This window comes from Antennarius striatus, chromosome 23, assembly GCF_040054535.1.
Source record: "Antennarius striatus isolate MH-2024 chromosome 23, ASM4005453v1, whole genome shotgun sequence".
In the NCBI taxonomy this organism is placed as follows: Eukaryota; Metazoa; Chordata; class Actinopteri; order Lophiiformes; family Antennariidae; genus Antennarius; species Antennarius striatus.
The window spans coordinates 12,871,198-12,898,800 of NC_090798.1; the positions used below are offsets into that span (position 1 = coordinate 12,871,198).

Sequence of the window (27,603 nt, forward strand, 5' to 3'; positions counted from 1 at the left end):
AAACATTGTATTTATATCTATGTTATTATTCAATTATTATTCATGTTTATTGTTTATGTTTACACAAAAAATAAACAGTTTTAACATAAGTTTACAATGTAAATGTATGTTTACAGTATAAACATAAGTACTGTATGTTTTACACCTATCCTGCTTCATGTGCTTTCAATTGCCCCTTGGGGACTAATAAAGTTTTTTAAATTTGAATTGAATTTGAAAAAGATGCAGCTATTTCATATATACTCATGTACCGCGTAAGCATACGTGAAATGATATGTTAACAAGTCAGAAAACCACCGTATGACACTTTTATACTTTATTAATAATTGCACTAGTATGAAGAACAATACACCGTTCGCTTTTTGAAGATTTCTTCAGCTCCCGTTTAGATCGACGCTGGCGTGATCAGGTCACGTGATCACAGTCACAGAAGAGGAGGAGTGTCAGCTCCTGCCTGCTGAGGACACTGCAGGTCGCCGTGGCGACAGAACTAATGTGGTATTTTCAAGCCACAAATTAAGCCTGAGTGGAGGAAACGGGGACTTTACAAACCACATCTCTCCTCAGATGGGGTCAATGTGATGAAGACCTGACAGGTTTCACCTCCAGAGCAGTTAGGACTCCAAAGGAGGTCCTGAAGTAGCATGAGCTGCCCCCCCCCCCAACACACACACACACACACACCAGCTCCATTACCTCCATTTGTTCACATGGCATTACTGTTATGCTGTTGCCATGGCAAAGCCCCAACGCTTGCCCATGAAGCGCATGGCGGTGATAAAGCGCGGTGGAAGCTTTAGCGACGAGTTCATCATTAATGTGGACGAGTCTCCATCCGATAAATAGTTCTAATACCCCCAGACGGGGTATCAGAGCTCAGGGCGTCACTGACCTCTGCTTTAGCTTCTCCTGCTAACGTGAAATAACTACCCCACACTAACAGCCCTCTGATACACGTCCCAACACACACACAACTTAACGTCACGATTGGAACAGACTGAAACACACAATCTGGGTAAAAAGTTAGGGGGGAAAAAATAAATCGCAATTCATGATCATAGATGTATAATTTAAAGATTCGCTTCACAAAGGTCAGCCTTCTGAGATCAGGGATCACTGATTGCCATGGAAACGCAAGGAAGGAAGTACAACTTCAGAAGACAAAATAGGTGCGTGAGCAAGATACATGAAATACCGTGGTTCACTGTAGTTACAGGTCAAAGGGCAAAAATACATGTTGACCCCAAAATGAGACAAGGCAGTCACAGACTGAAACATCCCCTTCAAAATTTTACCCTGACCTACTTGCATAGGTCAAAGATCAAAGCTAGTGTTCTGACTGACCTACTGTCATTGATCAAAGTGCTAGCTTTGATCTATGGTCTTACTCACACTGGCCTTCTCCCTTGTCTTTCTATCTTATCTGGTTCCTGAGTGTACAAAAGTTGAAATTTGACCTTGACCTAGTTTTCTCAAGGTCAAGGTCATCATCTCATTTTGATCCCCTCTCCTGCATGAGTCATGTGCTTTTAGTTTAATCTTTCTTTCTGCAACGGTTGTGAAGATCTTTGGATGACGGACGGACGGTCACACGAACACTGACCATTACAATACGTCTCCGCTCTGAAGCTGGACGTAAAAATAAAAAAAAAAGACATCAAAGCCAAAAATCCTGAAGGACTCTCCATTTGTTCTGGACGGGTCATCAGACTTGTCCATTCGTTTATCGATGAAGACTTCATCCAGTCATCGCCCCATCTTCAGCATCCAGACTTTAAAGAAACGTCGCAACAAATCGCAAATTGTTGTGTAGACTCACAAATTTGTGACGTAAATATTGGAAATGTTATTGTTTCATTCAATGAGCACACCCCTCCCTTGGGTTCACGTGTTCTCACCTCAAACGGCCATCAGAGTAGAACACAGAGACATAGAACAGTCTAAATATAGGAAACCCCGATGATCAATAGACTGTCGCCATGGCAACAAGCCATGTTTTTAGAGAATATTTCATCAGAGTGGATGTAGGTAGCTGGTCTACTTGTAGGACTTTTCGTCCCTTTGCTCTTGTCTCTCCTGGAGGACATGCCTATGGATGTTTTGTCACCAGGATTAGCATCTTCAGGAAGTGAAGGTAAAAAAAAACAACAACTTTTGATCAATACCAACTTTTTTCCAACCAAACAGTTTAAACAAGAAGTTCCTTCAGCTTCTATGACTCCTGCTGAGTCAGAAGCTTCTGTGACTCAGGCTCAACTCCAGACCCAGGTTCTCAGATGGAGGCTGCCTGTTCAGGAGACTCCAGTGGATTCAGGGTGTGTCGTTGTCATGGTGACACAGTCTCCAGAGGAAGGGATCCTGCAGCTGAAAACCGTGTGTGCAAGAAGTAAGCCGACCACCTGTCAGAGCTCTGCCAATCAGAGATGGCTGCATTTCTACTCATAACCTCTGACACAACACCAACTGACCAATCAGAACACAGCACGGGACCACCGAGAACATCCTGTTTAGTGGAGCCAGAGAGGCCCAGACCAGGTTCAACCTGACCAGAGCTGGTGCCACCACCTGTCTAAGAGGTGGAGTCCACTGGAGACCGGGTTCCCTCTCTAGCATCTGAAACAGACAAGATTCTTCTGAGGCAGGGGACACTCTGGACACGACGCCGGTGCACCACAGAGCCACACGAAAGACGGATTTCAAGTTAAAAAATACCAAAACTTTTGGTCTGGTCCTGTCCCAGACCGCCCCAGTGGCTGACGGAACCGACATGGCCTACTGGGCGACCCTCTCCTCAACACCGCCCAAGAACACGTCAATCAAGACGCCGTGAAGCAGCGACGGGCGACTCACCTCGTTTGGGTTTGGGGAAGCTCTCGTGAAGGTGAAAGACCACCTTCTCCACAAAGTGCTGGATGTTGCTGTGCTCCGGTCCTCGGACGAACACCATCCAGTCGTGGGTGAACCCCTCCACAGTGGGCTTCTTCCTCACCTGGGCGCGATGACCGAGTTCTAGCTTCACCTGGACAGCACCCTGAGAAGAAAAGCATTCTGGGTCAGGGCGAGATCTTCCACCAGACCGTCTCACCTCCCACCAGGCTCACCTGGAGCTGAACCCTGCGGGGCTTCTAACCCCCCACCCCCTGTTCACACCTGTCATCCCGCTTCACAACTTGAACCCGGGTCGAGCCCGTCTTCCCCCGACCCGACCGGACTCAACTCTCACGTCTTCTCCGGTAGATGCGCGCGGTGCGCGTTCACGCGTCAGACCGGGGGCGCGTGTCGACACGCGCTAGCTGTGTCGGTGTGAAAGTCACCGGATCCTCCGGTACCGCGAAACGACCCGGTCCAGACCGCCTCGGCACCGCACCGGCACCGGGGCGCGCCCCCGCCCCGCTACTTACCGAGCTGGCCATCCTTCCGGGCCGGAGCCGCTGGTGTTTCTGGGAGAATCCGTTTTCGCTGCGGGTGGAGGTGAGGTCAGCTCGCCTGGAGCGGCAGACATGGTCTCTGCCGGACCCGAGCCACACGCAACACTTTCAAAGGCTCGCCGGCTGTCAATCACCGCTGCCACCGCAACACTTCCGTTCTGGCTTTTCACAATAAAAGCGCCGTTTTTTTTCCCCTTGGAAATGTCAAACTCAAGGCCAAATGTGATTTAATGTGGCCCGCAAGAGCATAAAAGGTCAGAATGTCTAAAAATAAATAGGTCAAAAGTGTGCTTTAATTAAAAAAAACTACATTTCCCACAATGCAGCAATTCAGTCTATTTTAACTGACTTGTGTTTGATGTTATTTTTCTTTATTGATTGATAGTTTGATCCTTGATTGATGGAGCTCTGTGGGTTTAATAACCTGACAAATTAAAAGGATTTATGTTAGAACAGAGAAACAAACAAACATGTTTTTTCTGTCTAACTGTAATGTTTGTAACTTAAATTAGTAATAAATTCAGAGTTATTTAACATTAAGGAGTAGTTACATTTATTTTACATTACACTGAGTTACATTTATTACATCTGGTCCTTTGAGGACAGCCGTTATGCTGATGTGGCCCTAGGTGAAAATGAGTTTGACCCCCCCCAGCACTAACAAATGTGGGAACGAATCTGAGAATGGCAAATATGTTCATTCAGCTTCACTTAAGTAAGAGCTGTGTAGTGTAGTCATATTAACTGTTGTCTGACCTGTAACACCAGGAAATTCAGGGATAACTTTACTGGAAAGTTGTGTTGAGTTTTTGTCGTATAAAATAAAGCTTTGGTCTGTAGAGATGCTGTAATGGAGCACACAGAAATGAAGCCACAACAATCTGCTCTAGCTTTGGAAAACAATTAGAGTATTTAAATTAATTTTAGGGAATATTTGACGCTCAACAACCTGGTGTCAACGTTACGTTTTTTATTCTTTTATTTTGAAAGTACACAATGTGTACTTCCGTTATTTTTCTGCGTAAATTCTGATAAATAACGACGCAAATAGTGGCGTGCACGCGCAACGGTGGTGGAACCACATTGCTGGGGCAACGTGAAATGTAACGAGCCAATCAGAAAAGAGTAAGCATGAGGACATCCAATCAGAGAGGCACTACCGTCCCACAAGAATGCTGCTTTCACGGTCCTCGGAGTTTACAGAGTTCAACGACTGTCCGCGTTCGGTCTGGAAACACGCTACTTTAAAGGGATGCAGATTTGAAAATAGTATTAGAAACATGTGATAAGAGATAAAAAGAGATAAAAAAGAGATCAAATCAAGAGATAAAATGAGGCCTCTGTAACTTTTCCATTATTTAGAGATCTGTCAGTTTAACAGGTGTTGTGTTGGTGTGATGAGTTTAAATCAACACAAAACGAAATGCAGGTTTTTAATTAGTGTTTAACAAATAAACATGTTTAACAAATAAACATGTTTAACAAATAAACATGTTTAACAAATAAACATGTATGAAACATGAATCACCAGTGAGAAGACCTCCAAACACCTGGGAGGTAAAATCCAAAGAACTACCTGATGATCGATGTCCTGGTGTAAATGATCGATCTTGTATTCTCTGATCAACACACACACACACACACACACACACACACACACACACACACACACACACACACACACACACACACACACACACACACACACACACACACACACACACACACACACACTCTAGCCTTTGACGTTGTGTGAATCGCGTTTCTCCCGTTTGGTCCTCGGTCGTTGCCGTAGTTTGATGCTGTCTGTGGGGCTCCGGAGGCTTCAGGTAAAGTTTGAACGAGGTAACAAAGCTTTAGGTCTGTTTGTGTGATATCGTCCATTCTACGGCCCTGGGGGGTCAGGTGGTGGTGGGGGGGGTCGCTGCCGGTAAGCTTCACGTTGTTCTTGGGCTCTCGGTAGGAGCCGGACAGCTAGCCTGAATGCTAGTTTACTGTAGCCTCATGTCCCAAAATGCATCAAAGACCCGACCCGGGTCTCACCCGGACCGCGATGCATTGTGGGTCAGATCCGGATCGGTTCTGGACCCGGTCTGTTCAGAATCTCACATCCTGCTGGTTTCCACGCAGCAGTGGATCAAACACACCGGCGGGTTAAACCGCTATGTCACGTGTCAAACTCAAGGCCCGCGGGCCAACTGTGGCCCGCCGCATCATGGTATGTGTCCCGCGAGAGCATAAAAGGTCAGAGTATCTAAAAACAAATACTGTAGGTCAAAAGTGTGCTTTAACCAAAAACTACATTTCCCACAATGCAGTAGTTCAGCCCATTTTAACATTTAGAAAAAACGTGAACAAAGTTAACGTCCTAACTTGTGTCTGATGTTATTTTTCTTTATTGATTGATAGTTTGATCCTTGATCGATGGAGTTCTGTGGGTTTAATAACCTGACAAATGAAAAGGATTTATGTTAGAACAGAGAAACAAACAAACATGTTTTTTCTGTCTAACTGTAATGTTTGGAACTAGAATCAGTCAGAAATTCAGTTATTTAACATTAAGGAGTAGTTACATTTAGTTACATTACACTGAGTTACATTTAGTTACATTTATTAGTTACATTAAGGAGTAGTTACATTTAGTTACATTACACTGAGTTACATTTAGTTACATTTATTAGTTACATTAAGGAGTAGTTACATTTAGTTACATTACACTGAGTTACATTTAGTTACATTTATTAGTTACATTAAGGAGTAGTTACATTTAGTTACATTTATTAGTTACATCTGGCCCTTGGAGGACAGCCTGATGCTGAAGCCTCTACATTCTGAACAGTTTCCACTTCAAACGGTGTGAAAGCCTCCAGGAATGTTCCTGAACCAGCGAGTAGATAGATGGGGTGTTCACTCCTCAGCGCTGAATGGTGTTAGAACAGTGTGTGACCACATGTTAACCCCCCCCTCTGACTTTAGCATCCTCAGGTTCCTCCAGAAAAATACTCCTAATTATCAGCTTCAATTTGAATTGAAAGAGGAAAACAGCAAACGTTCACACCTGAGAAACCGGAACCAGAGACCGATCAGAACCAAATGAATTGATCGTTATCGGTCAAAGCTAAGTTGTATTTCAAACCTGTGCAGTTGTCAGATGTTACATGATGTCAGACCTCCTGCTGTGAAGCGCTGCGTGTCGTAACGGCGGCTCAGATCCGATGTGCCTCAGCGGCCGTCACGCAGTAAATCCTGAGCGGTGTGATTTCTAAAGCGCTGAGGGTTCAGCTCCGATCAGCCATTGTCCTCTCCTCTATCGCTGATGCAGAGCTGGCAGGACAACACGCCTCATTGTGTGTCTCACTCAGAACATTGTGTTTCCATGGCTGCAGCTCTACACCTTTATTGGTGTTAACTGGTGAAACATCTTTTATTTCACAGTTTTTATCATTGCGTTCTGCAAACTAATTCACAATTGATTCATACTTCACGAAAACAAAAGTAGACAAACCAAATTGTTTGTATTTTGTTTAGTTCATTTTTTTCTTACGACTATTTGTTGTTTGATTGTGTGCGAGTGTGATTATTTAGTCATTTGTTTTTTGTGAATAAACATGCTTTTAAACATCAAATCTTCTTCATCTCCTTCATCATCTTCTCCTCCTCAGGCCATCCTGCAGACATCATGACAGACATCTGGAAAACTCGCTTTGATTTCCACAGTCCTGTCGTTCAAGTGCAGGTACGTGTTGTCACTCGTGGAACGAAGGCGCCGATCCAACTGAAGGTTGTGTTCGATGTCTTTCTCTGTGAGGTTGTGGCTTCTCTTTCTGTGCAGACGGTGAGGTCTCTAGTTGCAGCTGTGTTAAAGGAGAAACAGCCCAATGAACATGTCACACTGTCGTCCTCCCAGGTGAGTTACAGGTGTGAATAATGGCGGTTCTCCTCGACAGCGTGACGACTGGCAGTGTCAACATGTCGATAACAACTGGAGATTCTAAATGAGTAGGTGGCAGCTCGGCGGACACTAGACACACCTGTTGTTGTGTTGTTGTTGTGTTGTTGTCTACCAGGGTCCAGCCATGCAGACTCTGTGGCAGCAGTGCTGTAGTGACTCGCCCATTGTGCGTTCCTCCTGTTGTGAGGCTGTGGTCCTGCTGGTGGATCAGGGCCATGAAGACCTGCACTGCGTCCTCAACGGCGTCCTGAACCTCCTTCCCTCTGCCAGGTGCAGGAAACACACACTGAACAGAAACACCGCCGTCCTTTTCATCAAAATATTCTGATCCGGAGCTCGAACCTCTGGTTCAGGACCACCAGAGTCCTGCTGCTGGTCCTAGTGAACGTCACATCTGGTGGTGCGTCTCTGAAAATGCGACATTGTAAAGGAGAACTTTTGCTCGTACTCATAGGGAATAGAGAAAACGATTATGGAAAATCCTCAGACTTCCGTCATTACTGGTGTTACTGGTGTTGATCTGAGTCAGATCTTGAAGATTCTGCAGGAGCAAACAGCAGGGATCTCTGGAGGAAGGAAGAACTTAAAGTAGACTCCAGAACTTCCTGTCTCCAGTGTGTTTCTCCATGTTGTCTGTTGTTTTTTGAATGTTGGACAGGAACGTCCAGGGGCTGATGAAGCTGATCGGACGGCTGCTCCAGAAGCAGGCAGACCTCAGAGACAGACAGACGGTCTTCACCTGTCCGTATTCTGTCAGGTAAGCCTCGTCTCGTTTGTTTGGAGCCGTTCAGGCTGAGACACATCTGTCCAAATCCGATTTGAAACTGACTGGTTTCAATCCGTCCCGCAAAAATCTGATTTCGTGTTGGGCCGTGACTGTTCAGACTACTACAGAGACATCCCATATCAATCCGGATATTGGCGACCGGTCTGAACGCAGTCTTAGCTACTTGGTGGTCAAACTGCTTTTAAATTGATTGTGACCCCCGCCCTAACCGACTGCATTAGCACAGTGTTGACCCCCCCCCACTGCAGTCAGACTCATTACCTTTCCTCACCTGATCTTGTATACACTGGAGGGAATGGGGGGTCATTTATAAGACGGGCCTTATCTCAGGCAGCCATCTGAGGCTGGTGAAAGGTAACCTCTGGGGTTATTCAGAACTCAGACTTCACCTCCTACTGTGGAGCTGGGCCCTCATTACTAGACAGTTTTCTGCCTGAACTTGAAGTGGATCTGAAGGAGGAAGCTTCCTGTCTGGACTTCCTGTCTGGACTTCCTGTCTGGACTTCCTGCCTGTCCTTTATGAAGGAAGTGATGGATAGAGCGCCGTGTGAGAGGCTGATGAATGGACTGAGGTTTTAGAGGGAACCTGAGGAGGGAGGGCAGAGATGGTCAGACAGATACGCCTCTTGAGGGATGGGAATGGGGGGGTAAGTGGTTGAGTTGTTTGGGTCTGGTCCACCTCATCCTTGACCAAACTTCCTTCCTTCATCTAAATACACACGGATTGATGGAGCACACTGGTGAAGTGAAGTCACCCCCCAACAGACACACAGGCAGACCTGCCCCAGTCGGCGGGCCTTGACCTTGTTTTTGACCTGTTCCTTAATGGGTTGGGTTGAAGAGCGATGGAGGCAGTCTATCGCTGGGGGTCTACGGGCGAGAGACGTCCAGGTCAGGACAGCGATCAGTTTTATCACATAATTATAAAACACGATGCTACAAATCAACACTAGCTTTGATCTATGGTCTTACACACTCCCTCGTCTTTCTATCTATCCTGAGTGTACAAAAGTTGAAATTTGACCTTGACCTAGTTTTCTCAAGGTCATCACCTCATTTTCATCCCCCTTGCTGCCTGAGTCGTGTGCTTTTGGTTTCATCTTTCTGGCATCTGATTGGACGGGTGTTTGCTCTGTGGTTTTAGGAGCAGCCCCCACCCTTACATCACGGCTCTGGAGAACCGGGAGGACTGCTGGCCGGTTCTGCTGCTGGAGGTGGACGACTTCATCCAACAGGCCGCCGACAGGTGAGAGCGGCGTCCGACAGGCCCTTAACCCACCACCCAGTCAGTCCCGCCCTGCATCTGTGATTGGTTGGCTCTGGCGTCACGTGTTTCCTTCAGCCCCCCGGTGTGTTTGTGCTCCAGAAATGAAGCGGCCTACATCACCATGCTGGTCCCCTTCCTGCAGTACCTGTACTGCCAGCCCCAGAGACCCCCCCAGCACGCCCTCCTGAGGTACAGCCTCCTCAAGGTGCTGCTAAAGGCTCGTCCCAGACCGGCATCAGCCCCCCAGACCGAGGGGCAGGACCCGACCTCTGGCGTGACTGAAGCCGTGCTGCGCTGCCTCTGTCAGCTAGTTCCTCACATGCAGGTGACGGATCAGCCAATGAGCATCAGAGGTCAACACCAGGGAGGCCTCCATTGGTTCAAAATTATACAGAAGTTCCTCGAGATACGAGTGATTAGAGATACGAGTGATTAGAGATACGAGTCGCGCTTCAGGAAACCACCACTAGTTGGCGTATGGATACAACATCAGGGAGACCGGATCTCAACGGGTTTTTCATAATTTAGGGGGTTTGGGGCTTTTTTACGAGGCTGGAATGAATTAAAATGATTTTATTTATTTTAAATAAGGAAATGTTGAGGGGGGAGGGGTTTGACCTTGAGGGTGTGTCCTGTGTGTGGTCAGGTGGACGGCGTGGAGGCGGTGCTGGAGTTGGGGGCGTTCGTAGACGCTCTTCTTCAGGGTCTCGTGGTCGCCTCGGGGGACGGCTGGGGGAGCCGGAGGGCGGGGCTCCTCCTGCAGCTCCTGTGCGCCTGTCGCCTGTGCCTCACGCTGGACGCAGACTGTCGCCCCCTCCTCGCCGTCCTGCAGCAGCTCCTGCCCACCTGCCGACAGGTGAAGCCCGTCCCGCTCTGGTGGTTGTTTCCTGTGTGAACGGCACTAATTCACACCTCACACCTGTGTCCTGTGCAGGAGCTGCCATTGGACGAGCTGCTGGTGGGCGTGGCCCTGCTCCTGCTGGAGGCCCCTGCAGCCCTGCAGAGCGGCCTGCTCACTCTGGGTAAACACCTTCAATTCTGCCTCCTTCCTCCTGAAGACCCCCGCTGAACGCCCCCTCCTCCCCCACTCAGCGCTGACTCTGGTCCCGGAGCAGGCCGACCCCCCCCCCTGGTTGAGTCCGGTCCTGGTTCTTCCCGTGCTTCAGCTCCTGTCGTGCTCCGCCGTCACCGAGCCGCTGGCCGACCGACGGACTCACAGCCTGAACCGGGACCTGGCCCATCGTCTGCTCCGGCGCGTCGGCAGGGGGCCGGACAAACCCCGACAGGTGAGGCTCCTCCCCCCGTACCTGTCAGAAACAGCATGAAAAGAGTCTGTAGTGGTCCGAACAAGACAGACCAGTTACAGTCCACCAGTAGACTAATGAGTGCAGCATTCTCCACAGTATAGGGCACTGGATTATAGGGCGCACTGGATTATAGGGCACTGGATTATAGGGCGCACTGGATTATAGGGCGCACTGGATTATAGGGCACACTGGATTATAGGGCGCACTGGATTATAGGGCGCACTGGATTATAGGGCGCACTGGATTATAGGGCACACTGGATTATAGGGCGCACTGGATTATAGGGCACACTGGATTATAGGGCGCACTGGATTATAGGGCACACTGGATTATAGGGCGCACTGGATTATAGGGCGCACTGGATTATAGGGCGCACTGGATTATAGGGCGCACTGGATTATAGGGCGCACTGGATTATAGGGCACACTGGATTATAGGGCGCACTGGATTATAGGGCGCACTGGATTATAGGGCACACTGGATTATAGGGCACACTGGATTATAAAGCGCACAGTCGGATGGATCCCGTCAGTGTGGACCAGATGTTTACTGATACCTCCTCCTCCCCACCAGGCTGCCCCCCCCCTGGACCTCCCTCTCAGCTCCTGGTCCAACCAGCTCATCACATCTCTGGCCGTTCTCCGTAAACTGGCAGACGATCCGGCGGCAGCAGCCGATTGGCTGCTGTCCGTCAGCTCCGCTCTGTCATCCAATCAGCAGCAGCTCGGCGCCCTGAGCCTCATGGTGACTCATCTGATGCTGACGGGGGAGGGGGACGTCCTCCAGCCGGCTCTGAGCGCCGCCCAGGCGATCGCCGCCGCCGACCCCTGCCAGGTAGGAAAACACTAGCGATGACTTCCTGTATGCTGATGATGTAATCATCCCCTGGTGTGATTGGCTCCTCATTACTGGGGCTCGTCTGGGCCCTCAGAGCACCCCCCCAGTCTAATTGCTCCCAGAGAGTCACACTCACCAGTACTTTGATGGGTTGGTACAGGTGGGACAGGTGGGCTGTGTTACCTGTATGATGAACGCGTCACATGACCACCTGCTGTGCCCCCAGGCCCCCCCCCTCATCTCTGTCCTGTTCTTCAAACTGGGGAAAGAGAAGGATCCCGTCCGGGCTCACGCCGTGTTGAGCTGTCTGCCAAACCTGGGGACCCATAAGGTACGGTGTGTTTGTGGTGGGGGGGTCGGAGGTGACTTCAGGTCGTTAACATCAGTGCTGTGACGCTGCAGCTCTGCGTTCCCATGGTGATGCAGACCCTCCTCCGGCTGGCCAGCAGCCCTCGACTGAGAGCCGTGGTGATGCGCCTCCTGACGGCGCTCTGGAAGAAACAGGTCTGTGCTGCATTGTGGGTAAAGTCTCATGTGTAACTTTAACACGTGTGACTGTAACACGTGTGACTGTAACACGTGTGACTGTAACACGTGTGACTGTAACACGTGTAAGGTTGCATGTGTATGTTAAACCTGTGTAGCGTTCACAGACAGACGTTACTAAGAACTGAACGCTCCCACAGGATGATGTACAGCATGAAGTAAACACGCTAAACTACACGCTAAACTACACATGTCAAAATTACACATGAAACTTTACTCACATGAAAAACTTCATGTTAAATTCTACATGTGTAAAAATTATATATGATACGTTAGACGTTTACTTGGTACTCTGCGCATTGTAAAAAGTTACATGACGCCTTACACATATTAAACTCTACAAACATTAAAATTACATATAAACTATTACACATGTTAAATTCATACATACAATTTTACACTTTGAAATAAACGTGAAACTTTACATGTTAAAATTAAAACACACGACAAATGTTACACATAAATATTTACACATTAAAACTACACACGAAACTTTTAACTTTAAGTTAAAAAATGGAACTCGACATATTTTAAATTCTATGTTTCAGAATGACACAAAAACTGAAGCATGAAACTTTACACGTGTCAAACATGTTAAAATTTATGCATAATTGACTTGACATGTTAATATGACTGTTATTAACTATTACATGTCGTTAACCATTGGAATGTTGATAATATGAACAAAACTTTAACTTTTCTGTAATAAAGATGTTAACTCATTCACTGCCAGCGGTTTGAAGACCCACAGAGTGTTTACTTCTACGTCTACTTAAATACTCCAGTGTTGAGGTTTGACTCTGATGGAGGACTGTCGTCTTCTTGTCTGGGCTGTTTGTTCCTCTCAGGATCGGATCTACCCAGAGCTGCAGGCGTTGCTGTTCCAGCAGGACAGCAGGGTGATGGGGGGGCAGGACGTCCAATGGGAGCAGATCCTGTCCAGGTCGGCCTGCCTGAGGGACGTCTGCAGAGAGAGGTCAGACCACACTGGAGGTAGTGAGGAACATCACGTCCACGAGACGAATGACTTCATTTCCTGTGTGTGTGTGTGTGTGTGTGTGTGTGTGTGTGTGTGTGTGTGTGTGTGTGTGTGTGTGTGTGTGTGTGTGTGTGTGTGTGTCTTAGGCCTTACCAGCATGGCAGTGACATGTTGGCATCCATTACATTAACTCTCCAGCAGTGCAGCAGAGCAGACATGGAAACCCCAGCAGCTCTCGCTCTGCAAGGACTGAAGGAGCTGTGTCGGGCAGAGGTCTCACACACACACACACACACACACACACACACACACACACACACACACACACACACCTGGTGCTCTGCTGTAAACACGCCACAGGGTGTGATGGACCTCCTGTTGCAGGTTGTGGACATCATCTCGACTTGGAGAAGTCTCGGGCCTCAGCTGAGCTGTGACCAGCGCCCCCTGGTGGTGAAAGCCACGACTGACCTGCTGGCTCTGGTTCCTCAGCTCACCGTCCGATCAGAGGAGTACGAGGTACGGGGCGCTTCAGGAAGGTTTCAGCGGAGTTCTGTTCTGAAACAAACACCTGAAACAATGAATATAATAGAAAATAATTACGTTGTTCTTGACACTTTTGCTGTTAATTTTTGAAGCACTGAACTTAGTTACAATAAATCTTTTTATGTCCTGTTTCCAGAAACTAAAAGAGGAAGTGGTCAACATCCTGTGGAATTATGCACTCAGGAAGGTATATACGTACATACATACATATATATACACACACAAAATATAGCATCTACAGTCTGTCCGAATCCAGTCATCATCCTCTGAAACACGGGTGTGTAACGTCAGTGTGTGTTGACGGGTGTGTGTTTGCTGCTTCAGGAACCACATGTGTCCAGCTGTGGCTTCAGCGCTCTGGCGGAGTTTCCTGAAGCGGTCCATACCATAAACCATCTTCCTGAAGCGGTAAGAGTCCTTCATCAACACTGTAGCGTCCGCTTGGAATATTATTTCATTTATTAGAGACAGCAAATAAAAATTAGACCATGTTTTAAAGTGTGTTACAGTGTCTAAAGGTGTGATCGTGTCTTAAAGTATATTACAGTGTGTTACAGTGTCTCTCCTTCTTTTCCTTTGGGCTTTTCCCTTCAGGGGTCGCCACAGCGAATCAATTGCCTCCATCTAACCCTGTCCTTTGAATCCTCTTCTCACACCAACTACCTTCATGTCCTCCCTCATTACATCCATAGTCCTATACTCTTGGCGCTCCTCTTCTCTTTCTTTGTGCGAACGCACTTTCCTCCTCTCCTTCTTCGACCAACAGTAATCCAATTTCCACCGGTGCCCTGTAGGTCAACAGCGCCGATGGCGGTCGTTGTTAACCCGGGCCTCGACCGATCCGGTATGGAAGTCATAGGTTTGATTCGCATCTTCGATTTGGCAAAAGTTTTACGCCGGATGCCCTTCCTGACGCAACCCTCTGTACTGTAACATTGTAACATTAGACAGTGTATTACAGTGTCTAATGTTACAATTCATACAATTCTTGTCAAATCAATCAATCAATCAATCAATCGATCAACCTTTATTTATAAAGCACGTAATCACCTCCCAGACAGGACCCAGACTCTGGAGGGGGGTCATCTGCCTTGACCAGTTGGGGGGAAAAGAAGTAAACTGGGGACAGGGACAGGTCAAGGACAAGAGAGAGAGGCAGACAGGCCAGACAGAGTTAGCATGTGGTGTGTTACAGCTGAAAGGACAAGGAAGGAACTGGATTATAGGGCACTGGATTATAGGGCACTGGATTATAGGGCACTGGATTATAGGGTGCACTGGATTATAGGGCGCACTGGATTATAGGGCGCACTGGATTATAGGGCGCACTGGATTATAGGGCGCACTGGATTATAGGGAGCACTGGATTATAGGGCGCACTGGATTATATATTATTCTACATATTTAGTACCTGGTTGTAGGGTTGGTTTTTGTTCACTGCCTTCTCTGAAGCTGAATGTGGGAGTGTGCCTCTTATTATGGGCTGTAGTGATGATGTCACGCTGCTGCTGCTTCTCCTTTGTAGACCAGACCAGCTCCAAAACTCCCTCAACCTGATGAGGACCCACAGGAGAAGGAGAAGGAAGAAGAGAGCGTGGATCTCTCTGTTCCTGGATCCACCTACATCAAGCTGATGGCTCTCACCCCAGCAGCCGTCCTACCGGGTAGGTGGACCTCCTCACAGAGCTCCGGGGAGGGTTTCCTGTTCGCACTGGGATATTTGTAGAAGTTGTTTTTAATGTGACATCTGGACAAGCTTGATTCTCACATTAATGCTCTTTGTTTTCTTAGCCTTCGAGCTCTTCCTCACCTCACTGGTCAAGCAGGAGATGAGCCAGATTCCCCGGGGGGTGTACTTTTCTGCCCTGGGACGGGGTAGCTTGCGTTCCAACCATGGTAAAACTGTGGCTGGAATTCCATCCTTCATGCTGAAGACCTACGAGAAAAATAAGCAGCCGGGACTGAAGCCAGGACTCGCAGGTGACAAAATCTCAGATGAGGACCGGTCGTGCTACCTGGTGTGATGAACAGCAGGTTGAGTTCAGAATACTGATCACTGCTGGCCCTCCTCCTGTCTCCTTAATTTACACCTGAGCATAGGAAGGTACCATCAGGAACATGTAGGAGCAGAATGAAGAAGAAAGCCAGCATAGTGGGATTCCTGTTTGCCTGGTGGGGGTTCTTGTTTGTTGGTGGGGGTTCTTGTTTGCCTGTTGGGGATTCATGTTTGCCTGTTGGGGGTTCTTGTTTGCCCAGTGGAGGTTCTTGTTTGTTGGTGGGGGTTCTTGTTTGCCTGTTGGGGATTCATGTTTGCCTGTTGGGGGTTCTTGTTTGCCCAGTGGAGGTTCTTGTTTGTTGGTGGGGGTTCTTGTTTGCCTGTTGGGGATTCATGTTTGCCTGTTGGGGGTTCTTGTTTGCCCAGTGGAGGTTCTTGTTTGTTGGTGGGGGTTCTTGTTTGCCTGTTGGGGATTCATGTTTGCCTGTTGGGGGTTCTTGTTTGCCCAGTGGAGGTTCTTGTTTGTTGGTGGGGGTTCTTGTTTGCCTGTTGGGGATTCATGTTTGCCCGGTGGAGGTTCTTGGTTGCCTGGTGGAGGTTCTTGTTTGCCCAGTGGAGGTTCTTGTTTGCCCGGTGGAGGTTCTTGTTTGCCTGATGGAGGTTCTTGTTTGCCCAGTGGAGGTTCTTGTTTGCCCGGTGGAGGTTCTTGTTTGCCCGGTGGAGGTTCTTGTTTGCCTGGTGGGGGTTTTGTTGGATTCTACTAGAGATGTGTCTTTTGTCAATATTTTTATTGCATATTTTGTTATTTTTCTGTTTCACAGAATAAAATTCAGCCTAGAACTGCTAACTTTGTTGATTGTGTGTCGGTGTGTCTCTGTTAGTCTGTCTATATAACTGTGCACCTGTTGTCTGTGTGTGTCTGTGTGTAGCTGGCCTGCTGCTCTGTTACGAGCTACCAGTGCAGACGGACCGTGACGGCAGACCCATCAGTCGCTTGCTGGTTAGCCGTAGCCGCAGCTTCCAGCAGACGCTAACGTCTCTCCTTCACGAAGTAAGTGTGGAGACGTCTCGTCTGCGTCTTTCCTCTGTGGACTGGAGCTCAGACGACCTTCCTGTCCTCAGGTGAACATCCATCCGTCAGAATGGCACCGAGCTCTCCTCCTGCCTGCAGCCTGGAGAGGGTTCATGAGTCGAGCCTTCCACGCTGTCCTCCAGGTTCGTGCCTCTGACGACGGTTTTTACATTTTTTACATCATTTTACTTCAATTATAATTGTTTGTAAGCTTTAGATGAATTCAGATCAACCAAATATTATTAAAATACATTTATAAATGAAGTAAAGTACAGAATTGGGGATGGTTCCACATTTTACGTTCTGTCTCCTGGAACCAGTTCATGACCTAAGCTGACTTTTCCCTGCAAACGTGTCGACGTATGGACCAATCAGAGCTCTTGTTGTCGGGTGTTGAACTGCAGCGGGGTGGGGGGGTGGTGTTAAAGTGGTGTCTGGAAGCCTCAGGTTTGTTCCTCAGGGTCGTCATGCCGACCTGGAGCTGCAGCACAAACAAGGGAAGGAGAACCCGGAGGAGCTGCAGTACCAGCAGCACTGCGCCTGGCTGTGGTGAGACCACCATGTGTACACACAGTGTGTACACAACCTGTACACAACCTGTACACAATGTATACACAATGTATAGGCAGTCTACACACAATATACTATATATACATAACTTATACATGATAGACAGTATGTACAGTATAATGTATACGCAGTTTATACGTAATGTGCACACAACTAACATACAATGCATGTATCGTGTATATGCAATGTACCCACAAGTTAAACACAATATATACACAACATACACACAACATACACACAACATACACACAACATACACACAACATACACACAACATACACACAACATACAACGTTTCCATAAATTGATCCACAACAAATTGCCCACAGCTGTGAGAGTGAACCAACACAGTTGTTTGTCATGTCGTCACGCAATGAGCTGGCGTCTCATCTGGGGTGTACCCTGCTTCTCGCCCATAGCCAGCTCAGACAGGCTCCTGCAATACCCGTGACCCCTCAAGGTGGATATGTGGCTGTAGACAAGACCACCTAGTCTACAAGAGGATGGATGGATGGATGGATGGATGGATGATGGATGGATGGATGGATGGATGGATGGATGGAGATCAGAATGTGTTCTTCTCTTCATGTAGTCATGTGTTTGTTGCTCAGGTCCAGGGATCAGCTGACTGAGGTCATCAAATCTGCTACGAAGTGAGTCTTCTTCTGTCTGTCTGTCTGTCTGTCTGTCTGTCTGTCTGTCTGTCTGTCTGTCTGTCTGTCTGTCTGTCTGTCTGTCTGTCTGTCTCTGTCTGTCTGTCTCTCTCTCTGTCTGTCTGTCTCTCTGTCTGTCTGTCTCTCTCTCTGTCTGTCTGTCTCTCTGTCTGTCTGTCTCTCTGTCTGTGTCAGCCAACAGTGGTTCCAGACCTGAAGGTAGGGCGGTCTTTGTGTTCTTCAGGGACAGTCCTGTTGTTCAGGGAAACTCCATCCTGGCCCTGAGCGGTCTGGCTGCTGCCCTGGCTAAATATGAGAGCAACCGGCCTGCTGACGGTGATGAGAGCCTCGGGGTAAAACATTCAAAGTCATACTGGATTAAACAAACACAAGCTTCAAATCAGAAAACATATATAGGGTTAGATTGCCACATAGACTTTGACTGACTGCTTCCTTCAGGCTGGACCAGAGTTTGTCCCCACAGTCAGCTGGTTGTCCATCGTCCTCAACACTCTGCTCAGCATCAGCAGCAGCTCCTACAAGGCCAGAGGACAAGTGTTCCCATGGTTCCTACACGTAAGGTCCCTTCCTTTGCTATAAATGTGTGTCCCTGTCTGCCCTGATGACTGCAGTAAACACAGTGACTGTGTGGACCTGGACTGTTTCACTGTGTGGACCTGGACTGTTTCAGTCACATCTGACACGTCTACAGGATCTAGACGTGTCAGACATTTGAACCTTACGGTCTCGTCTTGCCCCAAATTCTCTGGTGGACTTTCTTTTCCTAATTCCAATCATTATTATAATTAATTAATATTACTGGTTACACCGATTGAATAAATGACAACTTCGTTGGACCGTGTTGAGGGTCTCATTGTGACATTCAGTAGAACATTGGACTTTGCTCTGTGCTGAAACGAGCCAGAACCACGCCCCCAACACGTCCCCTTCTCCCCCCCCAGCGCTCCTACTCTGGTGAGAACACTGCTAGTGCCATCGCTCGCTCTTGTGCCAGCCTGGCGTTGTCCCTGGTGGTCCCAGTCATGGTGGTGTGGCAGAGGGACAGTCTGGACCAGGTCCTGTCCGTCCTGCAGGACAGTCTTCCGGGGTCGTCCACCACTGACGACTCCCAGGCTGTTCAGTTCCATTGTGGTCTGGCGCTGGGCCTGGTGCTGTCCAGTCTGCACCACCAGCACCTCAGGTAAGGGGTGTGTGTGTATCTACCAGGGACCCAGACTCCTGCTGTGTCATTACTAGTGTCTGTGTTCTCCAGTGATGTCCTGGTCGAGAGGAACTCAGATCTTCTCCACAGCTGTCTGGAGGCTCTGGAAAGGTGTTCCTTCAACCCGAACCTGGAGCACAGGTCAGTGTTCAAGCCTTAGACACTATGAACTAAGCTGTGACCTGTTTGCAGTGCCATCGATCTACTGACGCCAGTTCTGCTGGCCATGTGTTCGTCTACCTGCTGGAGGATCTTCAGTTTTGTCTCACTTTCTCCCTTCTTTCCATGTCCTCCCATTCAGAAGTGGCTGTGTGTTGGGTCTGGGTCTGGTGCTCACGGCTCTCTGCTGCACTGGACCGATGGACCAACATGTGCACGTCACTCAGACGCTGGACAAACTGTTGTCTGACCTGCAGGACAGCAGCGGACAGGGACGCATGCTGCAGGAGGTAAGACCTCAGCTTCAAGGAACTTCTCTAAAAGCTATGATTTGTGATCAATGAAATATACCGGAGTACTTCCGTCCGTGCAGGTGTTGGCGTACTCTGTAGGCTGTGTGGGCGTGGCCGCCTTCAAGGGAGGCTGTATAGACGCTACCAAGGCTGAGGAGATCATGACCAGCCTGCATACCCTGGCAGAGGAGAGCCAACAGGTCAGCAGCGCAGACGGGCTTCATGGGACTGTTTTGGTGGTTCATTAACAGCTTAGTTCGTTTAGTTAAAGTATTTTGATCTCCATCTTGACTCCACCAGACTCCAGGTTTTGCCCTGGCTCTAGGGTTGGTGGTCCATGGCCTGTCCATGTCCGGCCATGGTAAAGCAGAGGACATCCATCCTCGTCTCCTGGCTGCTTGGACCAAGATCCTGCTTGCTGAGGTATTACTGGGTTGGTAGATAATCTGACATGTCAAAGAACAAACCTCTGACTTTCTGTCGGGTGTAAAAATGTGTTTCTTGTTTGGAACACGTGAAAACATTCCTGAAAACTTCAACTCCCCACAACTGGAAGACACTGATTGGCTGGAAAAACTGCCCTCCATGGTGGATTTGATGAGTCACCTAAACATGCTCAATAAAAGTCTCCAGGAGCAGAAACACAGTCTTGTCATTGGAGCTCAAGATGACTGTATTGACCAGGGATGGACAGCGAGAGTCCAGAGACGCCGTCACCATCACACCTGTTCACAGGAGCTCTCGCCTCTGTGTTTCAGGCCTGTCCCACTATGCAGAGACTGGCTGCCATCAGTGGACTGGTGGCTTTGGTTGGATCTGAGACCTACCTGGCTCAGGTGAGAAACTCTCAACTGGTGGGTAGGGTTAGAGAGGACCACTATGTGTATGTAGGAACCTGAAAGAATGTGTTTTTCATAATAAGACCTCTGTAATGAAATGATTCCATGTCAAACCGAACTGAGGATGTCAGTCAAACAAACAGACGTTATTTCTGTATTTTCTGAACCTCCTGTGTTTAATATAAAACGTCCTGCATGGGTTGTCACGAACCACTGGTTTGAAACAGTTAGCTTTCTTCAGTAGCACGTTTCAGCTCATTATTTTGTGTTCCAGCTGACGAAGGAGGTGGAGGTTTCTCTGCAGCAGCAGAGCAGGTTGAATGAGGTGATCAGAGCCGTCACACAGGTATGGAAGTATTATTCTGGACACGACTTTAGCATTGGGGGGGTGACTACAGGGTCATTAGAGCGGGACAAAACCCGATTCCAGATCTCGTCCTCGTTGGTGGAGTAGAGACGTGTTGCTCTGGTTTCTCTGTTTCAGATCATTTCCTTCTCAGGAGCCATCGGCTTGCAGTCCAACAGCGCCTGTTTGGTGGCCCACCTGCATCTGGCTCACATGTCCACCAGCCACAGCCACACAGCAGGTATGTGAACGGCTCCTGGCCCCCGGGGGGGGGCGGCCTGGAGACCTCCACTGGCTGGAACAGAACCTGCTACAGGTCTACTGCTTCAAGCTTGACGATTCTTCTCCTGCTGTCCTCTCAGTTCCTGAGAACTTCAGTTACCTGTCAGAGAAAAGCGTCATCAGGTCCGTTGTTGACTTCCTGGTGGAGGCGGGGAAGAAAGGTTCGCTGGTGGTTTCTGGTCCTTTAGGATCGTTTCAATGTTTGCATATATTAGCATTCCACTTGGGAATCTCCTCTCCTGGTGGTGCAGGTCCAGACGTGGTCCATCCTGCTCTGGTGAAGACCGCCCTGACCTCGCTGGCAGCCGTTGGAACCAGTTTCCAGTACCCCCCCATCAACTGGAGCGCCGTCCTGTCCCCGCTGATGAGGCTCGGCTTCGGTACGACCTTTTCCTCCCTGGTGCTTTTTGCTGCAGGACCAGAGCTCAGCGTGCTTCTGCTCCCACAGGGGGGGGCGTCCAGCATCAGTGTTTGGTTCTCGCAGCGTCTCAGGCTCAGTCGTCCCAGAACGCCGCTCAGTTCCTGGGCTCCTGGCTGTCGGCGCCGCTGGTCCACAGCCTCAGCGTGAGTCCCTTCTGGTGGGATATCAGCCCCCCAATACCAGCCCCCCAGTAGTTATTGATGCCAGTGTTGCAGACGCACATTGTGGTCCAGTTCCTACCTCACCCAGTGACATGTTCTGCTCCAGCTCCACACCTGGGCTTACCTGTATCAGAGCGTGGGCCTGTGGATGAAGCACGTTGCTGAGGACAAGCTCCAGGTCTTCATGGAGAGTCTTGGCTTGCAGCAGTTCCAGGATGACCTTCGACCCCAGCGTTTTGACGTGTGCCAGTCCGTGTTGCAAGGTCTGGCTGAGGCCATGGCCCTCCCCAATCCTCCCAACAGCTGCTGGACCGTCCTCTGCTCCACCACCCAGAAGATCTTCAGCCTCCTGCCCAACCACATCCAGGTCTAGAGACTTTCCAGCCCCGTCAGGCTTTTAAACCAGATGGTGGTGACCCAGTGGTTTGTGGGGTTCCTCCTCTGCTGCTCACGTCCATCATCTTTTTTTAGGGTCATGACGTGGATCTGTATGTGGGCGTGGCCAAGTGTCTGTCTGAGATGTCTGACACGGAGATCGACCGAATCACTCAAGTCACAGAGGTGTGTGTGTGTGTGTGTGTGTGTGTGTGTGTGTGTGTGTGCGTGTGCGTCAAAAGCCTTTTTGATGATTTGAAAATCATTGCGTGTCATTTAATTCTAATTTTACGCAGCAACTCAACATTTTTGGAAACACAGTCTGAAGTCATTGAAAAAAAGTCTCAAAAATGTGAGGATTTAATATTATTGAGTATTTATTGGTGGCCTTGCCTACAGTAAGGTTGCTATGGAATGCAGCAGCATTCGGGGGTAATTCCACGTTGAGACCAATGTCACAGGCTGAAGGTAATGTTTTTATTTTATGTTCGTATTTTTGATTTGACTGTAGGGGAGCATTGAACGGGTTCAGATCGTACACTTAACTCAACCCCCGTAGGGGAGATTATTTGTCCACTCTAAAGTTAGTTACGTGACCTTTGCCCTCCAGGCTCAGATGGAGAAGAGCTGCTTCATCCTCTGCTACTTGACCTCTAAAGGCAGAGTTCCTCTCCTGAGTCTCAATGATGTCATCGCTGGCGTCCTTCGTGGTTGGCTGAACGACAGAGTGGGCTGGCTCCTCCTGCAGACCTTCTACCAGTGTCGCCTGGCGACCGGCGCCAACACGGGTCAGAAAAGTTTCAGTTTCAGTTTCGGTTGTCAGCATACAAGCGATTTACACAAGTGCATCATGGTCCTAGGTGTCTCAAAACGAATGGAATGGCTCCTGGAGCTGATGGGACACGTCCGTAACGTGGCCTACGGTGTGACCGTCGTCTCGTGTGGAAACACCAGACTGGTAGGTTTTATTTAGTTTTATTTAGTTCATGTTTGAGTTTTTGAGAAAGATGCCAACACTGCTGTATTTTTGAACATTATGTTTGTTGACTTTCTGTAAAATTTAATCACATTCAACGACTTTTGAAACTTTTCTTGCTGTGAAGTAGAATGTGAAGTGTCCCCAGTTTATTTGTGTGCATTAAAATACATTTAATTTGAAGAGTTTCCAGGTTTACTCACATTTCTAGACACACGGCTGTTGTTATGAACATGAATGTGTGTGAGCAGTAACGGCTTCTAAAGCGTTGATGTTGATCAGCTCCGGTCTAAAATAGTAAAGTAAAATAAAATAGTATAATTATTATAAATTAATGAATTACAGAAGATGTTTTGTGTTTTTCTCTGGTTTGCTTCAGGCCACAGACTTCCTGTTTCAGGTTTTTTCTGCCGCTGTCGTTTCCTGGGGCGACCACTTCATGCCGCTCGTACTCGGCATCAGAGCCCAGTGGTTCCCTTGGCAACCAGGCCCCAAGCCCGACCTGCTCCAACACAGTCTGTACGGTGGGGGGCGGGGCTCCGGCCACGCCCTGCCTCAGTGTCAGCTGGCGATGCCCCACAGCCTCCCCCTGCTGCTGCACAAAGAGCCCTGGAGCCCCCAAACCCACAAGGTCAGTTCACGCGACGTCATTGGCTGTGGGGCAGCGACACCATGACAACCTGTCTCCATGACAACACCATCACAACCCCTGTCTGCTTCTGTATCGCAGTTCATCGACTGGCTCTTCAGCATCACAGAGGCCCCCGACCAGAGTGTGTCCCCCACCACCGTCAGCACGGCCAAAGGTGGGCAGAAAGTAACTAAAATGTAACTAAATGTAACATAAATGTAACTAAATGTAACTAAATGTAACTAAATGTAACTAAATGTAACTACTCCTTAGTGTTAAATAACTATTATTCAAGTTACAGAATCAAAACTATCCAAGTAAATAAAGTCAAATAACATCAGACACAAGTTAGGACGTTAACTTTGTTCAAAACGTTTTGTCAAAGTTAAAATGGGTTGAACTACTGCATTGTGGGAAATGTAGTTTTGGTCAAAGGACACTTTTGATCTATTTATTTTTAGACACTGACTTTTTATGCTCTCTCGGGCCACATTTGGCCCCCGGGCCTTGAGTTTGACACATGTATTGTAGGGGGGCCCCCCTTCATGCCTTCAGCTGGGGGGGCCCCCTGGTGGCCCCTGAAGGAAACCACACATCTTTCAACATCCATAACAAACGCAGGATTTCACGTCAAACTTTTAATGAGCGGATGTTTTGAAGACAGTCTACATATGGGACGAATGTGGGTGTTATTATGGTATGGCAGTGAATGTGGGCTGAGACTCTGCTCCTCCTTTCCTGTCCTGCTTCCAGCCGCCCTGCTGGCCCTGAAGTCCACAACGGAGTTCAAGAAGAAGGCTGTTTGGACCAGAGCTTGTGGATGGTAGCCCAGAGGACCACCACCGTTACCACGGCAGCAGCGCCGACTCCAGATACCTCGTCTTTAGTCACATATGATCATGACATCATAACAATATCAGCCCAATAAAGTCCGTTAAATACATTTTATGGTTTGGGATCAATGTGGTCTTTGAATCTTCAGCCTCCAGCTCAGGTCCTGAGGAGAACCTGTGGAGGAACTCCTTCCAAACATTCAGTCTTTGTCTCAACAGGCTTCATTTTCTTTTCATCTTCTTGTTCCATCTGTCCAGATGTTGTTGTCTCTCCCTCAGCAGCTGCCAGATGGTGACAGAAGCTCCTGAGGAGACAAATCTGGAGTCAGACAGTCTGAAAACAGGATGTGTGTTCCAAACTCTGAGACCGTTTACAAGAAGACTTCAGTAACTGTTGGAGGACGGTGGCTTCACTCCCAGATGTCCTACCAGTAAACTGGTCATAAATTGTTGCACTGAGTTGGTACATGTTAAATGATAATGAGTCATGACTCCTGAGCTGATTTGTTGCTTTGTTGAGTCCTGACCTACCAGTAACACCAGTAAACTTCTCTTCAAGTCCCAACTGGCCCTGCAGTAATTCCACAGCAGGCTCCTGCTGATAAGTCTCTCCTTTTCTACAACGATGCTACTTGCTAAAACTCCTTTCCAGTGTGAACTCCATCGACTTCCTGCCGTGTCTTACCCACAGCCAGGAGGGGCAGGTAGAGCTTCAGGAGGACGAGGAACGCTGCTGACGGACCCACGAAAGGCAGAACCTGGTAGATGGTGACAGCTGAGGAAGACCGACAGCAGACAGAGTGTGTTAGCTTAAAGCTAATGCCTTCACTCACACACACACACACATCACATGTTATCTATGCCAAATGGTTTCCTGTACTGTGTGTGTGTGTGTGTGTGTGTGTGTGTGTGTGTGTGTGTGTGTGTGTGTGTGTGTGTGTGTGTGTGTGTGTGTGTGAGTGTCAGATACACAACATGCTTTGCTATTTGCTGTGTTATGTGAATGTATGAGTTGTTTTACCCTCAGTGATGACTGACAGGATGTACAGGGGGATCCTGAGGGTGTAGCAGGCCCACAACAGGGTGATGGAGGGGGTGTCCAAAACACACAGCAACTGATACGGGTACCTGTTGTCACACAGAACACACACAAGTCACATGACAACGTCGACCGAAGAGCCTGAACACGAGAACATCTTTGAATTCTGCAGACATTTGAGCGTTTGAATGTTTACTAGTTTGGTTTTTGTTTCCTGAACATGGGATGTACGTAAATCCCTTATTTACCAAAATAACAGTTACTTCTATAATAGTTACATCTCCTAACAACTTCACATCCGCATTTAGTGGAACAAGGTCAAACACAGTGTATGATGATGATGATGATGATGATGATGGTACCGCAGCAGGTCCAGGATATTCCATAAGAACAGGAGGACACACACAACGGGTTTACTCTGGATCTCCTCCAGCATGATGACCACCATCAGCAGCAGGTTCTTCTCCACAACCTGGAGATAAGGAATCACCTCAAGTGGAAGCAGAGCAGGAGGCCACACATGCTTTAACATTCATTCCCACGAGGAGGTGGAGCTGGTATATACGGTACTTGGATGAAGCGAGGCAGGAGTCTGGCCTTTTCGATCCCGTCTGCGATGTGGAAGAGCTCCAGGATGGACAGCAGCTGGCACAGACTCATCACAAAGCCCACGGAGTAGAAGGTGTCTGCTAAGGCGTCTGCAGAGGAACACAAGCTGCTGTTTGGTGGAGACAGGACCGGCCCAGTCTATCTCCTGGATCTGAAGCTCCACGTTCACACTTATCCAACCTTACCTCGACCAAAGGTGAGAAACCGCGCGATGCTATTGGCCAGGATCCACGTGTGTCCGCTGAACTGGAACAGGTTGTAGGAGAACGTGTACACCTGTCTGAAAGTGAACCTGGGAGGGAAACGAAGGGTTAATGGGCTTCTGATTCTGGTCTGGAGACATGAATGAGCTGTTTCTGTACAGATATATATTATACTGTAGATATATTATGCATAGATATTTATTTTTAATTTCCCTTCGGGGATTAATCGAGTATAAAATAATATATATATATATAACAGGTGTGTATATATATATATATATATATATATATATATATATATATATATATATATACACACACACACAAATATACAGTATATACTGTATATACATATATATACTGTTGATATAGACTGCAGATATGTGTGTCTATGTATATACATATATGTATATGTGTGTGTATATATATATACTATATATATATAGTGTGTGTATATATATACACACAGTATATATATGTGTGTGTGTGTATATATGTAAATGTATACACAAACACGCATATATATACCTATACATACATATATACATACATATATACATACATATACACACACACACACACACACACACACACACACACACATATATATATATATATATATATATATATATATAAAATGTTTTTTTTTAAAGTTCCATTCCATTTGAAGTGAGCAGCTGTCTGGACAGATGGATCTGGGCTCTGAGCTGCTGTCCCTCAACACGCCCTGGAACATTCCTCTCTCAGAAAACTCACTTACATTCTCACGTCTCCTTCTGGTCCTGTGGCTCCAGGTCAGAGGAATTGATCATAATCCTTGGTGGATTCTGAGGGGAATGTGTCCAGTTTCAAACCAGCTTCAAACCAGTTTGTGGATGATTTCAGAAGCTTCCTCCCAGTAGACACAAACAGCCTCTTTCTTCATCCTGTCTTCTAACTGAAGCTGTGAGCTACAGTTTGTGCTTCACAGAAGGAGGAAGTAAACTCCCCATGTGTGTGTGTGACGACAGACAACGCCAGCCCCCTTCAACAAGACCAACAAGACCATGAAGAGAATGGGTGGGGCGGGGGCTCGACGTGGAGAAGGACAGAACACTGTTTTCTCTTATCAACAGTTTCCTGTCTTCACATTAATAAAGACACCCTTCAATAGAAATACTAAAAAAGATGCAAAAACACTTCTTTTTATTACTTGTGATCTAGAGTCAAATAACTGACAGAAGTCAAATGTGACCAAAAAAAACATAAAATAATTGAAAGAAACCTGGAACTAA

The 27,603-nt window shown here is 47.8% G+C and overlaps 3 protein-coding genes across 12 annotated transcripts in view; 1 reads left to right on the forward strand and 2 right to left on the reverse strand.

Moving 5' to 3' along the window:
• mllt3 (MLLT3 super elongation complex subunit) overlaps nucleotides 1-6,673 on the reverse strand; it is a 22,457-nt gene extending 15,784 nt beyond the window's left edge. For 2 of the 5 annotated variants that reach the window (XR_011034337.1, XM_068307749.1), the window contains exons 1-2: nucleotides 3,402-3,535; nucleotides 2,851-3,031 (exon numbers count right to left, since the gene is read on the reverse strand). Coding sequence is in view for 4 of the 5 variants with exons in the window: in XM_068307749.1 (XP_068163850.1) it covers nucleotides 2,851-3,031; nucleotides 3,402-3,413 (193 nt within the window). In the remaining variant the exon portion in view is untranslated. Of the gene's footprint in view, nucleotides 1-2,850; nucleotides 3,032-3,101; nucleotides 3,363-3,401; nucleotides 3,536-6,564 lie in introns of those variants that run through there. The other 3 variants (XM_068307750.1, XM_068307752.1, XM_068307751.1) reach the window with 3 other exon arrangements.
• Nucleotides 5,189-24,588, forward strand: focad (focadhesin). 6 transcript variants are annotated; one of them, XM_068307746.1, is made up of 44 exons: nucleotides 5,189-5,257; nucleotides 7,091-7,164; nucleotides 7,261-7,335; nucleotides 7,496-7,650; nucleotides 8,039-8,137; nucleotides 9,312-9,413; nucleotides 9,534-9,759; nucleotides 10,081-10,290; nucleotides 10,369-10,456; nucleotides 10,527-10,720; nucleotides 11,315-11,575; nucleotides 11,739-11,909; nucleotides 11,981-12,082; nucleotides 12,973-13,100; nucleotides 13,250-13,376; nucleotides 13,488-13,622; nucleotides 13,786-13,836; nucleotides 13,974-14,057; nucleotides 15,175-15,313; nucleotides 15,441-15,629; nucleotides 16,575-16,696; nucleotides 16,768-16,860; nucleotides 17,178-17,266; nucleotides 17,899-17,940; nucleotides 18,185-18,293; nucleotides 18,400-18,516; nucleotides 18,903-19,141; nucleotides 19,214-19,303; nucleotides 19,464-19,611; nucleotides 19,695-19,814; nucleotides 19,915-20,037; nucleotides 20,373-20,450; nucleotides 20,728-20,799; nucleotides 20,938-21,040; nucleotides 21,162-21,242; nucleotides 21,333-21,461; nucleotides 21,530-21,645; nucleotides 21,770-22,030; nucleotides 22,135-22,224; nucleotides 22,649-22,826; nucleotides 22,899-22,996; nucleotides 23,394-23,645; nucleotides 23,745-23,820; nucleotides 24,399-24,588. In XM_068307746.1, the coding sequence occupies exons 2-44, from the start codon at nucleotides 7,108-7,110 to the stop codon at nucleotides 24,470-24,472; spliced, it is 5,493 nt and encodes a 1,830-aa protein (XP_068163847.1). In that variant the 5' UTR covers nucleotides 5,189-5,257; nucleotides 7,091-7,107; the 3' UTR covers nucleotides 24,473-24,588. The 6 variants fall into 6 exon arrangements, with proteins under 6 accessions (XP_068163847.1, XP_068163848.1, XP_068163845.1 ...); XM_068307747.1 differs by having other exon boundaries at nucleotides 5,190-5,257; nucleotides 11,805-11,909; XM_068307744.1 differs by having other exon boundaries at nucleotides 5,196-5,257; nucleotides 7,091-7,335; nucleotides 23,415-23,645.
• Nucleotides 24,497-27,311, reverse strand: hacd4 (3-hydroxyacyl-CoA dehydratase 4). Its single transcript, XM_068307753.1, has 7 exons — nucleotides 27,090-27,311; nucleotides 26,312-26,418; nucleotides 26,088-26,215; nucleotides 25,880-25,989; nucleotides 25,500-25,606; nucleotides 25,164-25,253; nucleotides 24,497-24,783 (listed from the first exon to the last, which is right to left on the reverse strand). Coding segments are annotated over exons 1-7 (627 nt in total). The 5' UTR covers nucleotides 27,092-27,311; the 3' UTR covers nucleotides 24,497-24,700.
• Nucleotides 27,312-27,603: the final 292 nt, after the last annotated feature.